Source organism: Nannospalax galili, unplaced genomic scaffold (genome assembly GCF_000622305.1).
Source record: "Nannospalax galili isolate Female #2095 unplaced genomic scaffold, S.galili_v1.0 scaffold127, whole genome shotgun sequence".
Classification (NCBI taxonomy): Eukaryota; Metazoa; Chordata; class Mammalia; order Rodentia; family Spalacidae; genus Nannospalax; species Nannospalax galili.
In genome coordinates this window covers 5,114,148-5,138,328 of record NW_008360326.1, presented here as the reverse complement: position 1 = coordinate 5,138,328, position 24,181 = coordinate 5,114,148, and the positions used below count along the sequence as shown (strand labels likewise).

General features: G+C 50.2%; 3 protein-coding genes across 4 annotated transcripts in view; all 3 read left to right on the top strand.

Moving 5' to 3' along the window:
• The window catches only part of Cfap65 (cilia and flagella associated protein 65), a 41,516-nt gene extending 34,507 nt beyond the window's left edge, over window positions 1–7,009 (top strand). For both annotated transcript variants that reach the window (XM_008825740.1, XM_008825739.1), the window contains exons 22-32: window positions 322–513; window positions 612–770; window positions 1,901–2,044; window positions 2,194–2,307; window positions 2,513–2,620; window positions 3,978–4,022; window positions 4,234–4,436; window positions 4,860–4,991; window positions 5,493–5,969; window positions 6,575–6,712; window positions 6,847–7,009. In XM_008825740.1, coding sequence (XP_008823962.1) covers window positions 322–513; window positions 612–770; window positions 1,901–2,044; window positions 2,194–2,307; window positions 2,513–2,620; window positions 3,978–4,022; window positions 4,234–4,436; window positions 4,860–4,991; window positions 5,493–5,969; window positions 6,575–6,712; window positions 6,847–6,958 — 1,824 coding nt within the window. In that variant the 3' untranslated portion in view covers window positions 6,959–7,009. The remainder of the gene's footprint in view (window positions 1–321; window positions 514–611; window positions 771–1,900; window positions 2,045–2,193; window positions 2,308–2,512; window positions 2,621–3,977; window positions 4,023–4,233; window positions 4,437–4,859; window positions 4,992–5,492; window positions 5,970–6,574; window positions 6,713–6,846) is intronic.
• A 10,192-nt stretch (window positions 7,010–17,201) lies between these two features.
• Window positions 17,202–20,288, top strand: Cryba2 (crystallin beta A2). Its single transcript, XM_008825875.1, has 5 exons — window positions 17,202–17,225; window positions 17,430–17,587; window positions 18,278–18,419; window positions 19,538–19,680; window positions 20,079–20,288. The coding sequence occupies exons 1-5, from the start codon at window positions 17,202–17,204 to the stop codon at window positions 20,224–20,226; spliced, it is 615 nt and encodes a 204-aa protein (XP_008824097.1). The 3' UTR covers window positions 20,227–20,288.
• A 3,363-nt stretch (window positions 20,289–23,651) lies between these two features.
• The window catches only part of Fev (FEV transcription factor, ETS family member), a 4,772-nt gene continuing 4,242 nt past the window's right edge, over window positions 23,652–24,181 (top strand). Inside the window, 1 exon segment of the mRNA XM_008825874.1 lies at window positions 23,652–23,657. Within this exon segment, the coding sequence (XP_008824096.1) occupies window positions 23,652–23,657 (6 nt within the window).

Here is a 24,181-nt window from a genome sequence, read left to right as displayed (position 1 = left end):
TATATCCTCCAAGTCCCAACATGAAGGACACTTACACTGGGGTCTTTTATGATAAACTTGGCAAATGTAAATTGAGGGCAAATAAATGAGCTGCTCTTTTATAAGCAGAAATGTAAAGTATCCTAAAATGTTATAGGCTGAATATCCAAGTGATCAAACCATAGTTGGAAATTTTTGGGGACCATAGGTCTTTGGGGAGCTCAGGGACTCTCACATTGATTGTGGAAATCAATCTGCTGCCCCAAGATGGACAGAGCCCTAGGCTATCTGGTCTACAGTTTTGAGCTGGTTGGAGATCTCCCTATTCCTTTCCCCCTGCAGATTTATGAGCTGTATAATGGTGGCTCAGTGCCTGTGACATATGAAGTCCAGACCAGCGTCCTGTCACAGGTTCAAGAAAAAAATTTTGACCATCCTATCTTCTGCTGCCTGAACCCCAAAGGGGAGATCCAGCCAGGAACTACTGCTCAGGTCCTGTGGATCTTCTCACCCATCGAAGCCAAAACCTATACAGTGAGCAGTGGCCTGGACAATACAGGGGGTTGGAGCTATAGTTTCTTCACCACGTGTTGATCTTACCAGTTCCTTCCTCCACCTCTCTAACTTCCCAGGTGGATGTACCCATACACATCCTGGGATGGAATTCAGCAGTCATTCGCTTCCAAGGAGTGGGATATGACCCCTATGTTATGGGTGACACAGCCCCTTTTCACAACATCTCCTCGTGGGACAACAGTTCTATATACTCTAAGCTGATGGTTCCTGGACAGGTGGGAGAAAGGGAGCTGGGAAGGCCTGAGGTCATGGAGGAGGGCCCTACAGTCCAGGGTGGCCAGTACAGAGGCCTGTGGAGGCTAGGGAGAAAAAGAGATGTGTTGAGGAGGGATACATAGAGAGGTGACACCTGGGCCCAGCCTGGCTCCAGCTTTAAAGGCAGTATAGCTCTACAAGAGGCTAATGCCCACATGTCCCTGCTTAGGTTACTCCACCTTCTTCCGGACCCTTGAGCCCAGACTTTTCTGTGAACATGGGCCTGGGGATGCTGCAAGATCTAGAAACAAGTCCTCCTATTCTAGGTATTATCTTCGTACAGAGCAGTCCTTCTCCTGAATCCAAACGGATTTTACTAAATACAGTAAGGGTCAATAATACTACGTTTAGTCCATTGGTAGGAGGCCTGACCCATTCATTTATCTATCTGCCTATCCATCCAACTACCAATATATGCACTCTATCATTATCACATACTCCTTACTGACCTATGTCCATCTATCCATGGACCCACCCATCCAATCACTATTCACTTGTCTACTCTTCTAGTCAGACACCCAATGGATCCCTAATGAAGGATGAGCACTGTGGAGTCCCTGGGGACACAGAGAAGAGCCAGACAAAACCCCTGCCATGGAAGCATTCAGGGTCTAGACAGTGAGAACGTTCTCCTTCTGTGTGTGGGCTCAGTCTTTCCAGACAATCCTATAACACAGCTAGTCTGTGCCTAATGAAGACATCAAAAGCTGGTCACCTGTTCATTTATAACTATCTGTTAGAGGCTCAACTTAAGTTGGTTTTGGTTCTGTCTTCTCTAAACAAGTTCTGACCTTCCAAACTTGCTTTAATGGTTGAAATCATAGGCTTCAGAGTGAGTCTTTCTGGCGTTACCCAAATTATGCATGTGAGAGGTATTTGGAAAAGTTATCTGTGCTCTCTGAACCTTAGTGACACATCCAATATATCCAATGGGAAATAGTCTCACCTATTGTGAGACCCATCATGAGGGTCAGATATGTGGAAAGCATCTGACACAGTACTTGGGCTTTTGAAAATGCTAAGGACCCAGCAGTGTTTCTATGGTTATTTTTCATCTCCCAAGTTGATGCTGTGCTATCTTCACCAACAGAATGTCTTCCTGTCTCAGTCTCATATCTCCCTGGGAAACATCCCTGTGCAGAGCAAGTGTAGCCGCTTGCTCTTTCTCAACAATATCTCCAAGAATGAATCAATTGTCTTCACCTGGCAGTCAAGGCCCTTAGACTTTGGTGAGGTGAGACTCCATTTGCCCAGCAAGGCTCCAGATGCATCCTTCATGGCCCCATGTCAACCCATCCTAGCCTGTCCCATGCTGTATCACCTTGCCTCTTCCTTTCCTGTGTCATCCTACCTAATCCACAGACCCCTTCCCCAAACCAACAGGTATCTGTGAGTCCCATAGAAGGAGAACTGGCTCCTGAAGAGGCAGTCCCAATCCTGGTGACCCTGAAGGCCTCAGTGCATGCCAGCTTCTACAGTGTGGACCTGATATGCAAGGTGAGGACCAGATACAAAGAGATATACAGGTGTGGAGGAATAGTTCCTAATCCTGGGGTACGGAAGGGCTCTGAGGTCCCCAGACCCTCAGAAAAAGGCAGGAGCCAGTTCTTAGAAGGGTTAGAGGCTCATAGCGCAGGCCCAAGGTAAGCTCTATCTAAGACCTTCCATATTGAGGCTTTCTCTCACCTTATGCTGGGCCCAGGTATACCGGCAGGAACTCATGAGGCAGTACCACAAAGAGCTACAGGAATGGAATGAAGAGAAGGCACGGCAGGAGGTGGAGTTCACCATCACAGATAGGAAAGTGAAGGTGAGGATGGTTGACCATTCCCTGCTTCACAGGGCAGAATTTCATGAGTGCCTGTTGCAAGGTGAGTGCTGGGAACATGAAATGACAGAGACCTCACCTGAGGGAGCACTCTGTAACCCAGTGGCTTTGGGTACAAGCTCTGGAAATATCTCCAGGTTTTATTCCTGGCTTTGCCATTGATACTTCTGTGGTCTTGGTTAAATTACTTAACCTCTCAGTTCATGACTATAAAATGAAAAGGAACATGAAGTAGGGGTTTGCTTCAGGTGAGGAGCAGATGAGACAAAATTGGCCATGAGGGGATTCTTTGTACCATTTGGTCCCCTTCTGTCTACAAAACAATGGTGGGGTTTTTGTTTGGTTTGGTTTGATTTCTTTTTGAAACAGGGCAGTATCAAACTCAGAAATCTTCCTGCCTCAGTCTCCCATGTGCTGAGATTATAAACATGAGCCACTACACTCAGTCAAAAAATGTTTTAAAATATGTTTTGAGGCTGGAGATATGGCTCAGCAGTTAAGACCATTTGCTGCTCCTGCAGAGGACCTAGGATCAATTCCCAGCACCCACATAGCAGCTCACAATCACCAGTAGCTCTAGTTTCAGGGGATCCAGAGCCCTCTTCTGGCCTCTGTGGGCATCAGGAACATGTGGTGCACATACATACATACAAGCAAACAATCATACACATAAAGTAAAAATAAATCTTAAAAATAAATGTTTTAATGCTAGTAAAACATCTTCTTTGTAGCAATTGTTGAGAGATTTTAAAGAACTAATATATACAACGTGCCTACAACTGAACCCAGTACCCACCAAACAGTCCCTAAACGTAGGCTCTTCATATTTCTTCAGGGAGAGCAATAGCAAACCCAAGATAAAAATATAGGTTCCTCCTTGTTTCACAGCCTGCCCATACTGGTGTTTTTATCTCACAGTCACCTCTGGGACCACCACACAGAGCTCTCAGAAAGGCTCTGCTCCCTCTGAAGCTTGGCCTCCTATGAATATAGATCCTTTCCCACAGGGAAGTGGAGTGCTTTCCAATATAGTCTCCAGAATGCAGGCTGATTCCTTGTCTGTCTGAGGCACACAACCACAGGGCACAAGGGCAAACACCTTTGGAGGGCAGCATGTCCACATTTAGTGGCATTTCCTCCTCTGTCCTTACCTGATTAAGCAGATTTTTCTTATCTGTTCCCAGGCAGCACTTAGCTAGAGAAGGTACTAGAAAAGGGTGGCATTAGAAGGTAGGCAGGATCAAGAGGTAAACAGAATCTGGACCTGGTTATCCAGAGAGATAGAAGTGGGTCTGGGCTGGACCTGTCAGATCCTAAGCTAGGATCTCTGTTTCCACAGAGACAAATGTATTGTGTAGCCTGTGAACCTGTGAGAAAGTACAAGGTGAGTCATAAAGCCCCAAGCCATTCTTCTTGGGATGATTTGGGAGGTCCTTGCTTGTCCCCAGAGATGCTTCCAATCCCTGAGCCAGACTTCTAGAAGGAAGGGAGGATAGTACTAATGGGTGAGTCCACAGCCCTAGGGGGTTAGAACAGGAGACCCACTGGACACAGGAGTATGACTACCCTATCACCCATGCTGCTTCTTCCCAAAGACACTGCCTCCCATCACAAACAAGCCGTCTCTCAGCCGGCCTGCCAGCTGGAACTTGAAAATAGTAAAGGAGGAGAAATGCTGGTCACGCCCCCAGCCACCTGTGCCAGGTCTGCTCTACCTGAGCCTCACTGCCCGGGCCCATGCCACCGACTACTACCTGACCAACTTCTTCTCTGAGTTTCTCTGCCACTTCTTGTACAGGTGAACTCTTGGGGAGGCATGGTCATCTTCTTCTAATCTTAGTTTCTTCACCCATTTCACCCACACCCAACCTTTATGGAGGACTGAAGCAAGAACAGGGGCATTGGGACTCACTGGATACCATGGGCCCAAGATACCCATTACTGCCTAGGCCCTTGTGAGGAAATAAAAAATGCACTGGGGAACCCATCTAGGCTTCCCACACTTTCTCCCTCCTTTTGCCAACTTGGAGCCTCTGAGTCCTCCACTGACCTCAGGGCTGGGTGTGGCTCTTTGGGTACAGTAGCTACATTTCATTAAGACCGGGAGTATGTCCAGCACATCTATGTCCTCATGACAGAGCAGCTACCACTGTGGCTTGCTCCCCCCTCCCCAGCATGGTGGCTTTCCCCAGACCACTTAGAATGTCCTGATCTGCCCCAGGGAGCTGCCAAAGAAGAAAGCCTCCAGGGAAGGGAGGACACCCTCTTTTGAAGGCAAACCCCTTGACAAAGAGGCTCCTGTCTCTAAGCAGAAGAAACAGCTTCTAGTCGACTGTCTCACCACCATCATCAGGTACTCAGGGCTCTGTGCATCTTCCCTCTCATTCTTCTATCTCTCTAGCTCTATTAACCAAAGCTTCTGAAGCCTCAGCAATCCCTTCTTGACAAATGGAGAGTTCTCTTGCAACATCCTTCTACTGGTGGCCCAGGACCCCTAGGAGAGAACAGGTCTAATAGAACTAGCTAGAGGGACCTTCAGGATAGATAGGCCTGATTCTGTCACTTTCTGTGGCTGGGTCTGATGAGGTCTGGAGCTAGTTCCCTGTCACCTCAGGAATCCTGCCTTTTATCTGTGTCATTCTGACCTGCTGGCTCTGCTTGTACCACATCCTATTCATTTCTAAGACTCCACAGGACTCAAAGATACCTTGCTCCAAGGGCTCTCCTCCCCCACCTATCACTTACTAGGAAAAATAGTAGGTGAGAGCTGTCCTTTGGGAAGTAGGGAAGCCAAGGTTCCCAGGGGGTTGTAAATCCCTTCGTTAAGTTCTATCTCTCCTTTCCTCCCTCCAAGGGGTCTGCTGGAAGATAAAAATTTCCATCAGGCTGTGGACCAAAGCCTGGTGGAGCAGGTACCTTACTTCTGCCAGTTCTGGAATGAGCAGTCAGCCAGGTTTATGGCCCAGAAGAGCAGCCTGTATTTAATGCCAATCCTGTCCCTGCCCAACTTCTGTGAGGACGAGAAAGGCAAGGAGCTGGGGGAAGACAAATGCAGCTTGGAGCAGAAGGCAGAGGGGAACAAGGAGGAGGACAAAGAGGAAGAGGAAGAAGAGGAGGAGGCAGAAGAGGAGGAAGAGGAGTCAAAAGAGGAGGAGTTGGGCAAGGAGGAGATGGAGGAGGAGATAGAGAAGGAAGTGAGGTTGACCTGGTCAGAGATTAAGGCTGCACAGCTGTCTGGGTCTCAACAGTCCCTGCAGTGGCAATGGCAGCAGGACCTGAAAATCATGATGAAGGAGGAGCAAGAAAATGATGAGAAGGAGGCCATTGGAAGGTGAGCCAGGCCAGGCCCCAATGAGGGCTGGGAAGAATGGTATGCTTAAGCTGGCCCCTACCTGTGTGTGATTACTGACTCTCTTCCTAACTCAGAGTCTAGTGACAACCGATAGAGAGACAGGCAGATAGACAGACAGACAGACAGATCGATCTGGATTATAACATTTACCAGCAGTATGGGGCAATCTTCAAAGTCTCTTCCAGAGGTCAGAGAAGTGCGATTCCTTCTGATACCACATTTTCCTGGAGCTTTTTTTTGAGGAGGTGGCAATGCATTCTATCCTTTTGGGATTCCATAGCTCCATACAGTGTCTTCTGCATCCTCTCATCACTGCTGTCCTCTAAACCTGGTTCTGGTATGGCAACTACTGTGCCTGGGTTTGAATCCCACTGCTTTGCCAGCAGCATGTCTTCTGCAACTTATCTATTTTAGTCACACATCTAGCATCTGTGAAATTGCAACAAGATGTATTGGGACTGGGACAGGGAGTTCAGGGAGAATCTGCATAGAGAAGACTGAACAAGGTACTGTAGGCCAGTGAGTCTAGAAGTGATTCACAAGTCTGTGACCTCACTAGCCACTGTCCCCCTTTCCCCCCCTAGGCTATCTGCCTTTGCCAATCTTCAGGAGGCTCTACTAGAGAATATAATCCAGAACATACTGGTGGAGGCTAGCCGTGGAGAGGTGGTGCTCACTTCGAGGCCTCGCATTATCGCCCTGCCACCAGTTAGTGTGCATAGGTGGGAACCTGGGGTCACATTCACTGTGCTGCTGGGGTACAAGAGGCAGGAGGGGTGTGCAGGTGTGGCCAGAAGCCTCACCCTTACCCTCACCCTCACCACCCTCACCGGACCTGGGACTTTCTGTTTTCTAGGACAGACACACTGTTGCCAATGCGGCAAGGGGAAGTACTCTGCTCAGCGGTACCACCAGCTACCAACTGTTTGCTGCTGTCTGAGTCCAGCCCCACCTACATGCCTCCCTAAATTGTTCCTGGTCCTCTCTCTATCGCTCTACCAGTAAAGCATTTAGCCTTTTTTCTATATCTACCTGGATTTTATTTTAGAAGAAGCATTTTATTACAGCTTTAACATATTCAGTAACAATTTCCAGAGCAAGGATACATCTCTTTCAAAAGTGGCTGTAAATTTTTAGTTTCATGGTTGAGTTAATACGGTTATACAATATTGAACTCAGTATAAACCTATAAGACATAAAATTGAATGAGTTTTTAACCTTTAAAGAAGATCTCCATTTCATTTTAAAATATGCTGTTTCCTACATTCTTAATGCTACTAACACTTAGATGTTTACACCTATGTCTTTAATCTCTATGTATCTGATTATTACTAGTCACAGTCAGTTACACTCGGATCCTTAGTACCTGAGTATGGATATAAAGTCATCAGGTAGATTTCAATGGTAATGTTTATCACCTCTACTAATTAATATGAAGTAAATTTTATGCTTCCTCCTCAAATATGTCTTTTTAAAAATTTGCTGATTGTTTTTTGTGTATATCATACAGAACATCCCACGCAATCTTATTCATCTATATATCCACTCTCAAATTGCACCTTCCCATAGCTCCCCCCCTCCCACACACTGGAGCCCATATACTTTGTCATCCCTGTTACTGTCCATTGTGTTGTCTGTGCCCCTGGCCATTCCCCAGTGATTGTCCATCTACTGAATCTAGTCAGCCTTTGTAGAGAGCCTTGTTTTAGGAAGATCAGCTGTTCCTCATCTAGCAGCAATCAGTTGTCAATATTCCTTTAGATAAGATTGGGGTCTGCTGTTCATTTTCCCAGTTTTATGCTGGGGTTACTGTCTGGGAGTCTTTTGGGCCACCCTGGCCAATAACTCAAAGGAACAGGGCCCTTTAATCTTTGGTTATACTTTCCTTTTGGGTGTTTAAGGCCATACAGTTGGTCCGGATAAACTGATTTATTTTTACTCTTAAGGTCGTTTGAGAATCTGTTCCTCAGGGGTCACATGGGCTTGGGAGGAGCCCCTGGCTCCTTTCTTTTACCAGTTCTGGCTATGTGAAGATAAGTCAAAGATCCTGCTCAACTATGGCTGGCTTCCCTTGGAAGCAGGGAGGAAATGTTTCCTCCGTGTTGACCCTCCTCTTTGTAGACTGGACACTGGTTCAGTCTGCCTAGATTTTATTTCCCCCTACCTGGGGAAAAGAGCGGGCGCTGAGATGTGTGGGAGGTGGGAGAGGCCAGTGTGGGCTGCAGAGGATGAGTTTCCCTTGGATGCAGAAGAGGGCTCAGTGCTCCAGGTGGGGCGCTGGACTCGGTCTGGCCAGTGGAGGGCGCTCCTGGAAGGGCATAGGTGGTTTTTGCTCCAGCTTAGCTTTGTGAACAGGAACCGAGCACCAGGCCTGGTCGGCCACACAGGAGGCCATAGAGGCGGGGTAGGCTCTCTTTCCCACTGCCCCATGCATGTGTTCCGAGGTTCAGCACCCGGGGGGCCAGCCTGTTAGCATTTGCCTGCTTCCCTAAACTCTGCTAAGAGATTAAGAAGGAAACTGAGGTACACTGCAGAGAGGGCCAGGAACTGGGGTCTGGGCACGTTTCGAGGCCCCGGCTTAGCAGGCCACAGATCTCACTGAGCGACTTCCATTGCCAACAGACCCCACCACGCACACACACCCAGACCCAGAGATGTTCTGTCTTCCCTAAGACACCCGCCTCTCTGTTCTCCCTAACCCCCGCCGGGCAGCCTCTGTCCTCTGCTCCTCCCCGGAGCTCAGAGCCAGGTGGGTGGAAAAGTGACATCTGGTGTTGTTCCAGAGGCGCCCAGGTCCCCGGCACCCTCCCCTCCACCCCCTCAACCCACCCCCACCGCCAAGGCCTGGTCTCAGAGCCTGGGGCGCGGGGGAGGGGGCGCTCCGCCTCCATGAGTCAATATTTGCCCCGAGCAAACGGGCGCCTGGACAGGTGTGTGTTTGTGTGTGTGTGTGTGTGTGTGTGTGTGTGTGTGTGTGTGCAGGGGCGGGGACTGAACTGGAAGTATAAGAGTGCTCTGAGCCCCGGCTCAGGCACAAGCTCCTGGGCGTGGGCTGGGGACGAAGCCAAGCCGGGCTGGGCTGGACGGAGGGGCCAGGAAAGCCAGTGGAGGGAGGCCAGGAAGGGAGGGGCGGGCCAGGTGTGCACCTGCGGCGGCCGCCGGGCAGCCGACGTGTCAGCCACCACCATGCGCAGGTGAGAGCTGCCGCTTAGCCGCTAGGCGCTGTGCAGCGCTGCGAGGGAGGAAGACCATGACCCGGAGATCGCCGAGGGCCACCACCAGACCCCGGGCCCCCCGCTCCCGCCCCGCGACGAGCCCCTCGCACAAACCGGACCTGAGCGTTTTGTTCGTTCGGCTCGCGTGAGGCAGGGGCGGCCTTTCAGCACCAGCCCTGGGGCCGGCCGGATCGCCACGCAAGCACCTGCCAGCCGCCGCCGTCACCATATGGGTCGCAGAGGCTTCGCACCGCGCCCGCCCGGGGCGTTGGGGGAGGGCGACATCCTGCTCCCATCCAGCCCCACCTGCCCTGCCCGCAGACTCTGAGCTGTCAGGACAGCTCGCTGCCGGGTAATGCGGGCTGAGCAGGCTCCACGGGTGGCAGAATGGGCTGGGGTCCAGAACAGATCCCCTTCTGGAGGTGGATTCTAGTCAGACTCTGCCCCAGCGACTTCTGTGGCCTTTGGCAAGTCTTTTCCCAGTCTTTCGGTTCTCCCATTTGCAAAATGAAGGAGTTGGCCAGGCCTCCCACGAGTGAGAGGGTTTCTACTACTCGGGATCCTGGTCCCTGGGCTCCTGGACCACCCAGGAGTTGGAGCCAGAGCTATGAGGTGTGGAAAATCTGGGTGTTTGTGAGCCTAGGACCTCTGTGGAGACTCAGATGCACCCCTGCAGATCTCTTTGGTGTGGCTACCATTTTGAGATTTCGCTCCTGTCACTGCCCTCTTTCAGTCCAATCATATCTGAGATCAGCAGATGTGGAACAGGACACAGGGTCCTCAGACACAGAAGCTCACCCCTTTTCTCAAGTTCCATAATCTTGTATTCACTGCAGCCTAGTCAGCTGGGTTGGACTGAGCCAAAGTAGCTCATAGCTCAGGCAGGGTCAGTCATTGGATCATTAGCCATAGCCCAGAGCTGGGTTGGGTGATTACCTAAAATGCTGTGACCTGGCCTGCAGGAGAGGGTACTGGGATTGTCCTAAACCCTGGCTGGGGCTCCCAAACCCAGGGCTGCACACAAGACTTGAGGGGTAGGCTGGGCCAGGGATGAGTCTGTTCTGTGACACCAGCTACCCTCCATTGCTCCTCCTGGGAATATATGGTGACAGAGACCAGCTGTAAGTTGGGGGTGGATAAAGGTTCCTTGGACAACAATAAGGAGCCAGGGTTGCTTTCCCATTAGGGTCAAGATGCACTGTGGGAGAGTTGTACCCCTACATACCAGGTATGTGCAGTTGCCAGGGAGCTGAGAACTAGGGTCAGACAAATATTCGTAGGGGTGCTGACTTGTCCTCTCCACCACCCTGTGGGATGGTTGTGTGGTGGCTCTGCTGAAGAGGGAGGGTTCTTGGAGGAGCTACCCCTGAGACCAAGTTAGACCCCTGTGTCCCCAGCTGGGTGTGTGCAATCCCCATCCTGGCCTCCCTGACCAGGCTTCTTTCCCGAGTCCAGTCTTTTCTGCTTGCCAGCATTGAATGATTTACCTGTCAGAGGCCTGGCCTGGCACACCTTTCCCATGTCTTTGAAAGCATGCTCTCCCCTCTCCAATCATGGCAATGGGCTAGCCCTCCTCTTCCACAGGGGTCCCAGATCCTGAGACTGCACGACAGAGGTGTGACCTTGGAATGGACCCCCAACACACACAAAAGCAGTCCTTGGAAGGAGGGTGGCAAAAGAGAGTATGTAGTGGGCTGGGGCCTGGCCTGGTGATGAAGACTACAGCCCCTTCCTAAGGCTTCTTTCCCAGACTCCACTCCCTAACTATCTCCAAGACCAGCATTTCCAGGCCATGGTGGGGCATCTGGTCTCTCCTCTGGATCCCTCCCCCATTGGACTGGGGTGGAGTCTGCAGATGCCTGGCAAGCTTGCAGGTGCTGGGATGGAGGGGGGTACCCAGCAGCTGGTGTGCAGGCTGCCCCTCCCCCTCCTGCTCCAAGCCAGAGCCTGCTTCCTGTCTTCCCTGTCATCGCCTGGGTAGGGGAGGGAACAGGTAGTGGGGAAGAGGGAAAGGGAATGAGCAATCAGAGTAGCCTAGGGTGAGGGTTGGGGGGTGGACTGTGAAAGAGCAGAGGAGAAATGGCCAAAGGGAAGGCAGAAGGCAGAGCATGCAGCTGAGAGTGGAGCCATGTCAGAACCATAGGTGAGCACTCAGGCTCACTTGACAGCAAGAGCAAGACCCAGGGGGAGACCAGAGGTAGAGACAATAAGAGATCACACAGAGTGACCTTGTGAGAGAGCAGAAGATGGGAACAGCAGAGAGAAGTGAGTGGAGTTAGAGGTCCAATAGATAAAGGTAGAAGGTGTGGAAGGATAGGGCACTGTGAAAACACACTGGGGTGTGGAAATGACACACCCCCAAGGGAGGATCTAGAGGTGGGCTGCAAATAGAAACAGCCAGAGATATTGGGGCAAGGTTGGTGATGCCCCTGTGTGGGGTGATCTATGGATTGTTCTCCCATTAAAAGAGAGAACGTAGACCGGTACAAGGTTCACACTTGAGGGCACAGAACAGTGATGGGCATGACTTCATCCCACCCTTTAAGGTCACAGCTGGACAGGCCAATAGCTGAGCAGATGCCCTGCCCCCACTCACTCTGGCGGTTCTGGCTCAGCCTTGGAACTTCTGGGCCTGGAGGCCTCACAGGGTCTGTGTGAAAATGGAGAGACTGGGGAGTGGGGGCTCACACCCAGGTGCTAATCCCTATCCAGCCAAGGCAGTACCAGAACCTTGATGACCTTCTTGGAGATTAATCCCCATGGAGACCGGCAGCTGCCCCCTCACTCTGGCTAGGCCAGGTGGGTGGCTGGGTGGGGCAGACAGGGGCAGGATGGGAAAGGGAGGGAGCCTTCCTCAGACACAGCAGAATCAAGGCAGGCAAGGCTAAGCAGCTCCTCCAGTAGCCAGCTTAGTTTACCGGCAAAAAACACTGAGGCCTCAAGGGGTAGGGGACTGTGTGACTGGCCAAAGGTGACATATGGAGCCAAAAAAGGCAGAGAGAACAGGATCCAGGTCATCAGCTCCACTCCCCAGTATTTTTTCCTTGACATCATAGGTCTGAGCAAGAATGAGGGAACTTTGAACACCTCCCCTGACCCCATCAAACTAAGTTCAACAGCAGAGTGACTCCTGGGAAGACTGGAGGGGGTAGTGAGCAAAAGTGCCCCATATTGAGGGCTCTGCTGGCTTCTCTAGAACAAGGACCATTCTGGGAAAGGCAGTTACAGATTCCAGAGCCTGCCCTGACCTCTCCCAATCTAGCTCCTCTCCATCCCAGAGGAAGTGGTGGGTACCACGGGACAAACAACCTGAAAATACAACAGCAACAGCTAACTTGTTCGGTGCATATTATGGAGCCATTTCACATTTTACATGCATTTAAATCTTCACAACAGTCAAGACAATTATTCCCATTTTACAGAGGAAAAAATGGAAAGGTAAAGTGCAAGACTATCCAACTGCTTAAGCAGTAGAGCTGGAATTTGATCTCTGGCAGCAGCATGTCTTTAGAACATGATCATAGCTGAATGGCTACAATGATGCCTCTCTAGGTGACTGCAGAGGGGCATATATACATGTCAAAGTGCATGAGGCATGCACTAGAGTGACCGTCCCCCTTGCTTGGCACATGATAGTAGGAATAAATGACTGAGCAAAATGTCTCCCCACAAATGAGCAGGCTCTGAGATATCTGTTGAGTCTTAGAGTTATCTATTGCAGACAGGTGAGTGAGTGGTGGTGAAAGCTGCCTCACACCTCTCTGAATGCAGGTAAGTTCTCCAGCTCTATGAAGGGCAGAGAAAATGGGGTTGGAAAATGAGTCTGTGCGGGTGGGGTTCCCTTCCATCTGTGTGAACTGGGCTTGTCTCCACTCTGGAGTTATCTCGGTCTCCTGAGAGACCAGGCTTGCACTGCCCCAGGAAAGAAGCTCATCAGCTTGTTTCAGACCTGGAATGGGGTGGGGACTCTAGAAGCCAGGCTGGAAAGGAAGGACTGGGAATGGGACCAGGGTGGATCAGGGCACCACTCACAGAATTTGCATTTTCAGGCTCCAAGGTCCTGGATAATTTCCCAGTGAAATGAGGGGAAGAGGTGGGGAGAAGGCCACCATGAGGAGAGGACATTAGCCACCAGCACCTCTAAGTACTGGCAAGTTGGGCTCTTCATGGGGTGGGACTCTATATAGGTGCTGCTTCCCTGGGGAGTCAGGACCTTTACTGGGGTGGAGACATGAACAGAAGCTTAGGATTGGGTCTGAGGTTTCTTAGCAGGATCTACAGGCCCCCACATGGGATCAGGGATCTGGGTGGGATTTGAGAGCCTCATCAAAGCAGTCAAGCTCAAGCCTGGGTTTTCTCTGTGGGAATCTAAGGGTCTACATGGAATGGATGTTTTGATAGACTCATGGGATGGAGTGGGTAGAGTGAGGGTAGGGATAAGGATAAAGTCCTGAGGATTTTTGTGTAAGTCCCTATATAAGATGATCACCTCAGTGGGATCAGAGTGGAGATTCACTGAGGATGAGATCCTTGTGAGATCTTGGGGGTACTTTGAGGTATAGATCTGAGTTTTTATCTGCCTATTCCCTAAAGGTCAAATCTGTGGGTGTGGAGGGGGTAGAGGGAATGGTGCTGAGCTGGCAAACAAAGCCACCTGGGCATCCATTCTTCAGGAAGCTCTAAGCTCAACTGATCTGGGAAAACAAACAGGAACAGCTGCTGGGGGTGGGAGGGGGCATGAGGGGGAGACTGAGGGCCAGAACTGGACCAGCTAGATGGGAGGAGAATGGAAGGAATCTTTAGCACAGAAAAAGAGTAGCATCCCAGAGTCTACCCTGACACCAGGGTGCTGGGGGGGGGGGTTGGGGGAGGCTGCCTGAGAGCCTCTTCCTGTCCTGGTACCTCAGTGACATCTTCTCTTTCTTGGTTTATGAAGCCTGGGGGGATATGGAATCCCAGTGGCTATAAGTGGTAATCGCAGGTGTGGTGGTGGCTGATGAGACCTTTTCTGAGAACTGATAGAACTGAAAGTCATGGGTGGAGTAATGAGACCTATGCACTGTTTTCCTGGTAAGGAAATCTAGTTATAGAGAGGGAAGAGGCTGGCTGGTGCTAGAATTCCAGATTGAAAAGGGTAGGTTTCTCACATAAGTCACCACCTCAAGTCCCAGGTGATGTCTAATTCTAACCAATATCTTACCTGTCCTCTGCCCCCCCAATCTAGAATGAACACACACACACACACACACACACACACACACACACACACACACACACACACACACACACACACACACACACACACACACACACACTGAGGTACTGACCAAGACCTGAACTGGAAGCTGCCACCACCCTTAGAGAGAGCTGAGTCCTGACACAGACTCCAGACCCAGCTCCTGACAAATACAGACTTAGAGCTAAGACACCAGGTATCACCGACAATGCAGATGTATATCCCTGACATCCTGGCCACCGACCTGCAGCCCTTCCTGATCAGCTTCCCACAGATGCACAAGTTCTTCACCCTACAGCTGGCGCCCACTTCCCAGGCAGTGCATACTGGCTCTGCCCCCTGGTGGCCGCCTCTAGAATTGTCAAATGAATTGAGCCTGAGAGTCTATAACTCTCCTCTGCCACAGCTGGGACTTGTCAAACAACAGAGGCTAGAACTCTAAGCGCCCAGTGACTTGGGAAAAATGATACCTTATATGTGTTTGTCTAGCCCTGTGTAAGGTAGAGAGGTAGGCAGTTGTGTCATAGTTCTGGCCCAATCCCTTATCAAAGTAGGCAGGCCTGTCCCATTTCTCATCCATGCTCTCTTGACTTGATTTCTAGACTCAATTCAAGTTCATGAATGTCTCCCACCAGTGAATGGAGAGGCCTAAAGGAGGTGTTGCCTGCTACTAGTGCTTGTTCCCAGAAGCTTAGAACTTCAGGAGTGGGGGCAAACCATCATCACCCTGAACCCCACTGAAGGATTTATAGAACACCTTCCTCATGGACATTTGGCCCACAACTGGCCATCTTGTTCAATTAAGTTTTATTGAATGTCTACTATGTATCTAGAACCTTGCTAAGTGTAAGGATAATAGCTGGGAACAAGGCAGCCATGGTTCCTGCCCCTTTGATGAGGAGGAGGCTTACACTTTAATAGGGAGGCACTAGTGCACCCATAAACATAAGAAGAGAAGGGTGGCTTTAGAGTGACAAATGCTAGGGACAAAAAAGATGTGATTGATGCCAGGACCAGCATCACCTGGAAAGTGGCTGAAGATCTAGTGATTAAGACATTCCAGGATGGGGCTGGAGAAAGGATTCAGTGGTTAAGAGCACTAGCTGCTCTTCCAGAGGATCTGGGTTCAATTCCCAGCACCCACATGGTGGCTAACAACTGTCCCTAACTCCAGTTACAGGGAAATCTGACCCCGTCTTCTGTTCTCTGCAGGCATTGCATGACACAGGTGCACTTACATACATGCAGGCAATACACTCACACACATTAAAAAAATTTTTTAAAGACATTCCAGGGAATGGAAAGAGATGCAAAGGCTCTGAGCTGGGAATGAGATTAGCAGGTTGGGAGAAATGGCATGGGTAAGCTTCCAGGAGTTGGAGCAGAACTTCCTACCTATGAGTCTTAGTCCTAGGAGTTGGAGTGGGTAATGGCAGAGCCCTGGCTTTGGATTCTATTTTTAACTCTAAAACTGGCCAGTTACAAATCTGAACTAGGCCCTGCACCAAGTTCATCCTCAGTTTCCACATTTGCACATGCAGACAACTCACTGGGCTATTGTGAGTCTATTGAGGAGGTGCTTGGCTCACAGGAGCAACAAAATATTAGTTGCTTTCACACCCACCCCTCACACTCCTGCTGGAATATGCTCTCAAATTTCAATTGTGCAAGAAGCTTGTGTCTAGTTGACAGTTACAGTGGTGAGCTACTTCTTTGGGGCTCTAAGGCTTTCCTGTGTCCACATCACCCCTCTCCCCAAACATGGTATTTGTTTGTGGAGATAATCTATGTATGAACTGTAGTTGAACAGAAGTGGATCTTCACATCTCAGCTGGACCACTCTTGATCTCAACCTCATCCTGAACCATTTCTGGGCCTCCACACCTTCCTTTAGGAAAGGACAGTGGCAGGGCCTACTTCACTAGTCTGTGTTACAATTTAGCTCAGATTGAGCACAGGAAAAGCTTGAGCAGAGAGCCTGGCCCCATCTGAGCGCTTGGGGACAGAAGGGGAGGGGGAAACAGTCTCGTGGACGGGGTGGGGGAGTGGATAGGTTGAGGCGTTCTTCCTACTTAGGACAGTAAGGCGCTTCCTTGGCTACTGGTAACTCTTAATGCTTTAGTGCCGGACTTCAGAGGTTGGCCCTCTTTTGCTCTTGGTGCCGCCTGGCGGCGAGACCTGGTCTCGACCCCCGGAAAACTCCGGGAGCTGGACCTGGAAAGCGCCAGAAACAAGAAACTGGAAGCAGTGGGAAAAGAGACCTGAGGGGATTGCCGGAGGGTCTTTGGCAGAGCGTCTTCTTTCCCTTCGCCCTAGCGTGGCCCAAAAGAGAGACCTGCACTTAGGGCAGAGGAAGAGGAAGAAGAGGAATCTGACATTGGGAAGAACTTCAGCGCTGGTAGGGCATGCGTGGTCCTTATCGAGGTCTTCTGGCCTGAGGGTCTGGGCCACGAAGCACACGATCTGCCCTGGGGCTGGGCGCTCCCCGCCAGGCTTGGAACGCAAAGAAAGAAAGCGCGGAATCAGCCTGGACTTTGTCGCTTGCGGGATGCGCTCCTCAGCACTTTCTGTTGTCATGGCGGGGGGGGGGGGGGGGGGGGCGCTGAGAGCAGATCCGCTGCCTCTTGGGGGGAAGACCTTCTTTGGCCATGGAGAATCAGAGCTGACCGAAGCCTGCCAGCTGACTCAGCTCGCCCACCCCATCCAGGCCTGGTTGTAAAGCTGTTCACCGCAGGCTTGCGAGCAGCATCTCCACTTTTCATGTGTGCGGCACTCACCCACCCGGTGAATACCCAGGGCTGGGGAGGGAGAGGACGAGATGAGACAGACAGACAGACAGAGAGAGAGAGAGAGAGAGAAAGAGAGAGAGACCTTGGCGCCTGTATCCAGACAGGCTGGGTTCAGACCCTGGGTCCTTCACAGGCAGGCTTTGGCAAGGTAGGGCGCTCTGGAGAGCTGAGCGCGTGGTCCGGTCCTTCCTGTTCACAGCGGCATGAGCAGCGCCGGGTCCGGCGGCCCGCCAGCCTCACGCTTTGGGATGAGGAGGACTTCCAGGGTCGTCGCTGCCGGCTGCTGAGTGACTGTGCCAACGCCAGCGAGCGTGGAGCCCTGCGCAGGGTGCGCTCTGTCAAGGTGGAAAACAGCGCGTGAGTGATCTTGGGGCGACTGCTGGGCTGATTTGGGGGATGCCCGATGCCCTCTTCCTGGCCAAACTTGGAACCTGGGACCTCAGTCTACAGCCCTGTATGCCCTTAGAAAGACTCACCAACAAGGGGAAACACTTCATTCTCTCAAAAACTCCCAACCCGCCCTAAGACAAATAATGGGGTGTCCTCCTGCAAACTAGAGACAATCAAGAAGCATGGGGCCACTCTGGGTCCCAAAAGGATGCCCGGTGTAGTTATGTCCTTTACCAAAATTTTCTTTATGCAAAGATAGGTGGCTTTGTGGAGCCAAATCCTTTCTATTGGTCCTATTTTAATATTCTAGAACCCAGCTTGGGTCTCTGCGGAGAGCAGAGGCTCACTTGCTGCTATAGCAGGGTGGTTAAGGGGTCGGGTATTTCCTTAGACAGGCACCTAAATCCTTGAAGAAGAGCACTTGTAACCTGAAAAACTCCTTTTAACTTGGAGGCCCTGAATGGAAGGCCTGGGCCCTTCAAAGCAGCAGGTTTGGGGCTTTCAGCCTCAAGAAGGGCTGGATTGCTAAGGGCTGGGTGTGTCAAGGGAAGGATGTAGAGCTGGAGAAAGAGTCTGAGTTCTTTGGTCTTTTCAACCAAAGCAAGAGGGAGGGGGAGGTTGGACAGATGCCTCCCAGTTCCCCTTCTCCTTTATCAGATGGGTGGCCTATGAATACCCCGACTTCCAGGGACAGCAATTCATTCTGGAGAAAGGAGACTATCCTTGCTGCGGTGCCTGGAGCGGCAGCAGTGGCCACCACAGCAACCAGTTGCTGTCCTTCAGGCCAGTGCTCTGTGCGGTGAGCACAGCCCACTTCCCCTCCTTCCTAGCTCCAGGCCCTAACCCCTTGGTGGTACCTTGGAAAGCCTCTCAGTCCCTTCACTGGATGTGTAAATAAACTCTTAGGTGGTGGTCGTGGTATTACTCCTCAGAACCAAAAATCGATTTTGGGAAAATTGGAATTGAAGGCACAGGCCTGGCTCTTGTGAATCAGCACCACGGACAGCAACAAGGACTTCAGAGTTCTTGAGAACCTGGGGTCCTTCTCATTCAGTCCTCTTCAGGTGGAAGGAACCTCTATCATCACACAACCCTGAGACATTGGAGTGGCTGCTGTCAGCCCCATACACAGTCTTAGAAATGAGGCTCAGAGGCATAATGTGACTTACCAGGGTCACAAGTGTTAACACAGAGATGACACTAGAAACTCAGTTCAGTGAGCAAGGTTGAAAACAGAGTCAGTGTCAGCAGGTGTCTGGGAGGAATAAGGGGAGATGAGGAACCAAACACCCCAGAAAGGAGGACCTCACTTTCCATTCATTTAGGTACTGGTAAGTCCTGGGGCTGGTGCTTGAGGGCAGAGGATCCAGCCCAGTCCAGTGTCTCTGTTCCAAGAGGCTGAGGAACCAGCCTAGGAAAGCCAGATGCAACCAACACTGCAATGTCCCTGCCTGTTTATTCTGACTCTGTCATCCATTACCCCTTAGCAGGGCTCTTCCCTGTGAGAGGCTGTGACCAGGAGCTTGGAAGGGGATTGGGTAGTCAGTGAGACCCTTGGGAAAATATCCTGATTATGGGCTAGACCTCTCTCAGAACCTCTGATTTTCTCCTAAAAATGGGCCCAGGAGGAACCCAGTGATACATGCTTATAATTCCAGCTATTTAGGAGACTGGGGCAGGAGGATCATGAGTTGGAGACCAGATTACTATACTCAAGAAAGAAAACAAAGAAACAAAATAGCTCCTGTCACAAGATGCCTCTAGGCTTGATCTCAAAGAGTTTCTTGGCAAGGGCCCAGGTGGGGCCTTGGAACACCCCAGCTTGCCAGATTACCTGGAAGTTGATGGGGTGAATGGACACTCCTTTGGAGTGCCTAACATCTCTGCAAACTCCCTCTCTCCATTCCTGTGTCTCAGAACCACAGAGACAGCTGTGTGACACTGTTTGAAGGGGAAAACTTCCAAGGATGCAAATTTGAACTCAGTGATGATTACCCATCACTACCCTCCATGGGCTGGGCCAGCAAGGATGTGGGTTCCCTCAAAGTCAATTCTGGAGCGTGAGTGCTGGGACTGGAACAGGGGAGATGGAAAGAACAATGGGATGCAATGGGAATCAAGGAGAAGAAAGTGATGAAGGATGCTAAAGGCATAGTACAGAGAGGCCAGGGACATGGAGGGGAGAGGGAGTGAAAGGATAGAAGAGGAAGAGGTAGTGGAGAACCAGAGCCAGGGGAACAATGGGCAAGGAAGCAATGCATGGTGGTATAAGAGCCAGGTTAGGATAGATTATAGGAAGACCCATAGCAAAAGGCAGAGAAGGAACACTCAATAGAGAAAGTTAAAGCAATAGTTTTGGACTAGAGAGTTGGTAGCTGGGGAAGGGGATTACTAATAAGACTGCATAGATATGGGTCAGACAGAGTCTACTCACCACTCCTTTTCTTCACTGTCCTAGGTGGGTGGCCTACCAATACCCAGGCTACCGAGGCTACCAGTATGTATTGGAACAGGACCGACACAGTGGAGAATTCCATACCTACAGTGAGTTCAGCACACAGGCCCACACTAGACAGCTGCAGTCCATTCGGAGAGTCCAGCACTAGGCTCCACACTCCCAATCACCACCCCTAAAAACCCTCAATAAAGGCTCCTGAACCTGCCTGCCCCCCCCCTCTTTCTTGGTGTCTTGTTTTTTTTTTTTTTTTTTTTTTTTTTTTTTTTGTGTGTGTGTGTGTGTGTGTGTGTGTGTGTGTAACTAACCCAGAATCTTGTACCTACTAGGTAAGTACTCTGACACTGAACTACATCACCAATCCTGATGTCTCGCTTTGTGATCTCCATTCTTATCCTTCTAAGAGACTCTTCTTTACAACCTGGGCAGCTTAGATGGAGATGGATATGCTATGATGGAGCTAAAAGGAAACGGCTGTTAAGAATTGTGGGAATCCAGTTAAATACAACCAGTTCCATATTTCTTCTTGGAAAAGGTCCACAAATGTAGGTCAGGGTACTACAAGCCCAAATGGCGCCTTTACCATTCTTTAGGATGGATCAAGAATCCTACCCTTCATTAGGGCTTATAGCTTAATCTCAATCATCACACACTCTCTGGGCCAGGAACCATCATGCAGGACAAAATATCATTAGTTCTACACAGAAGCTCTAACTCCTAGGCTATCTTCAGTCTGTATCTTCACCCTGACTTCCCATCCAGCCAGGGAAACCTACCAGCTTCTTTCAATAATCCCCTTTCTTCTATTCCCAGGAGAAGAGTTAGTGGGAGGTCCCACTGTCCCTTCAAGCCCTTCTAAGGGGTAGACTTCCTTCTCTCTGAGACCAACCCCTAGAGCCTTTGAATAACAGAAATCTCTTGCATCCCCTGTGACATTCAACTTTGACATCTACAAAGCATTTCCATAACCTTCCTATCAGTCAATCTGAACTCCCCCTCTTCATTCTTCTTCCTTCATTCCCTTTAGAGAACAAATGAGCTGGGGATATTATCCCACAGCCACTGACATGAGCCTGGGTTCTTGGACACATGGAAAAACCCATAGCCATGGCAGGGCTAAATATGACAGTAGCCACCAGAGCCCTGGATTTGTGGTTTCTGCCAGTTCCCCCACATAGACAGAGCCTCACCAAACCCTTTGGCTGCCCTCTTGACTTTTTTTTTTTTTGTCTTTTTGAGACAGGGTCTTGCTGTAGCCCCAGCTGTCCTGGAACTCACTATGTAGACCAGGCTGGCTTTGAACTCATAGAGATCTGCCTGCCTCTGCCTCCCAAGTGCTGGGATTAAAGGCGTGCACCACCACACCCAGCTACCTTATCTTGACTTTTAGTGTTGTGAAGCCCTGAGTGTGATGGGGTAGGGACCTATATCATTGTTCTTGCCAGAGCCATTATATTGATGTTGGAGAGTACTCGGTCTTAGACCTCAGGGGTCTAAATTGTACAAAGCCAGGCAACATTCCCTTTAGGAAGAACCCTGGATTGAAAACCAAAATACCTGGGACTCAATCTCACAACATCCCCAGTCCCATCACCTGAAAACTGGTTATTGATCCTTGCCTTGTGTGTCTCAAGGGGTTGTGGTAAAGATACAATAAGAATTCCTTGAAAATGTGTGTGATGTTATGGAAGGACTCTGGCACAGTAGATCCTCCATCTGCCCTGCCATGGGTTTTAGAACTAAGCTCTCAGTGGGTATGAATTCTGCCTAATATCTGAATGCACTCTAGAGTCCATGCATTTGATCCTCCTAATAGCCTTCCTTCTTCATCTACTACTTTAATGAAGAAACTGGAATTTAATGAAGCCACCCACTTAATCAATGATAAAGCCAGGGTTTGAACACAGGGCTCCTGATGCCAAATCCAGGTTCAGTTAAGGCTAACTTGAGCTGTGACTAAAAACCTCTGGCTTCAACAGAGCCTCAGACATCTATGAGGTTTGGTCATGCCCTAGGGGGATGGTAATATTAACAAAAGCTAAATGTATAGAACCTGGTGTAAGCATTCACCCATCTTACATTATGCCAAGCATTTAAATCCTCAATTTAAAGATAAGAAGACTAAAGTACAGTGTAAAGTCACACAAGTAGGAAACAGCCACAGAGCTGAATCTAGATCCTAGATCAGCTTGGCTTCAGAGCTTATCTCCCTATATATTACCTGTTACTAGGAAAAAGCAATGGACAAGAGAAATCTGGTAGCTTCTCTTGGCTGAGTGGTCCTCCCTGGGGTAGGTATGTGGTCACTGGAAAGTGTCAAGGAGATGTCTTCAGGAACTGAAAGAATAGTGTGCTAGTCTTTGGTCTGTTTGTCCCCTGTACAATGAAGGAATTGGGGGCAATAATATTCGCTGCAGTTTTGTCAGCATAGATCTTCTTAGATTTTCTTAGATCCAGAGGTCACACTTTGCTTCCTATGCCTGTCATTCCCTTGCAGCTAAAGAGTGAAGGTTGAGGAAGACAGTTATATCTGTGTGTTTTCATCTCTGGTTCTCTCATTCCAGACAGACTGGTGGTCTTTAGACTCTGGTGGGCTTATGACATCCATCTAGGCAGGAGGGGGAAGGAGGGGAAGCTACTAAAGACTCTCATTGGCCTATGTTCTGTCAGCAGGAGGAGATAGAGGAAATGGACCCCAGGAACCATCCACATAAACTGTTACCAATGCCCTACCCCTTCAGCACCTGAGTTATCTGTCAAGATAGGCACAAAGCCTGAGCTCTTGATCCTTGTCCAGCTCCAAGCTGAGATGTCTGGATAGACGCTTCTCTGAACGCTTCTCCCTTCCGCCTTAGCCTCCTGCTAAGCATATTAAGTGGATGACTTCTGTGCCTCCCAGCTCTTACCTTCTTGTTGCTTTCTGTTAGTAGTTGTTGGAGGAAGCAGTAAGAGGGCAAAGAAAGAGGACAGAGATCTCAGCACCTTAGCATCACCTTCCAGACCCTCTCCTGCAGCATCCTATCTGTTCCCCAGGAACATCCCAACTTCTATCTTTTCTCCTACCAGATTTCATATATGCACCCTGAAGCTCCCATCCCTGTCCTTCTAGGATCCAGGGATCCTAGACTAGACTGCTTCTTACAAGCCTCACTGGCTCCTTTGTACCCTTCACTCAGCAAAGATGAGCACTCCAGCAGTTTAAGCAGGAGTAGGGCTTTGTAGTCATCCTCATACAAGCACCCTAGGAAGAAGGGCCTGCAGGAGACCTGCTTGCTCCCAGCTCTCTTCACCCCTGAGTTCAAACAATGAGAGAGAAAGACCTAGAGAACACCAAGTCTGACAGCAGCCACCCCTGTGGCACTTGGGGTACAGGATGGGTACAGAAAGTGTACTCCTGACCCAGGGTTCTGACTTCAGTCTTCAGGGCTAGGTAGACTCACAGGTAACCAGTGACCCTGGTCCACCTGGGAGCCACATCAGCCTCTGTATGAATTAAAAGCTATGTACAGATTATGATCCTATCTTGACCCCTGCAACTCTGCAGGTGGTTCAGGCAAAACCAGCCTGGGAGTGGCCATGAGGGTGGGGAATAATGGGAGAGAAACATGCAGGGAAAATCGAAGAAGAAATCAGGAGTCTATAAGGAAAAAGCGGCCCAGACTCTTGTCTCACAGGCGGGATAGTAAGCCCAACCGCAACCAATTTTCAGGAGCTGAATGCGAGGAAGAGGGAGAGATAGGACACTGGAGGGGGAAACACCCAACTGGGATAAGATAGCAAGGGAGACCTAGAAAGGAAGGTGAAGAGAAGAAAGGAGAGAGCAACCCGGAAGTTGGCTGGGGAGATGCGGAGAACCCAGCCTGAGGCTTGAGGGCCAAAGGAAGACCGGAAACCGGTGAAAGCAAGGGGAGACCAGGAAGGGGGATCGGGTCTCTAGGGACCAACAGAGAGTAGGAGAAAGGAGGGTGAAGGCGCTGGGGTGGGCAGAGATAAAGGGAGCAACGGCTGCAGGGCCGGGAGCGTAGCGACAGGCGAGAGGGAGGGAAGCGGAAATTTAAAAGTGAAGATGCAGATAACGCAGCCTGGAGACGGGAACGGGCGGGGGG

Bases quoted from the DNA above. Each gene is read 5' to 3' on its own strand.
- Cryba2 (XM_008825875.1), top strand. From the start codon at position 17,202: ATGTGTGCGGCACTCACCCACCCG. The intron at 17,226-17,429 runs GTGAATACCCAG...TCCTGTTCACAG, and splicing joins GTGCGGCACTCACCCACCCG to CGGCATGAGCAGCGCCGGGT. The intron at 17,588-18,277 runs GTGAGTGATCTT...CTCCTTTATCAG, and splicing joins GTCAAGGTGGAAAACAGCGC to ATGGGTGGCCTATGAATACC.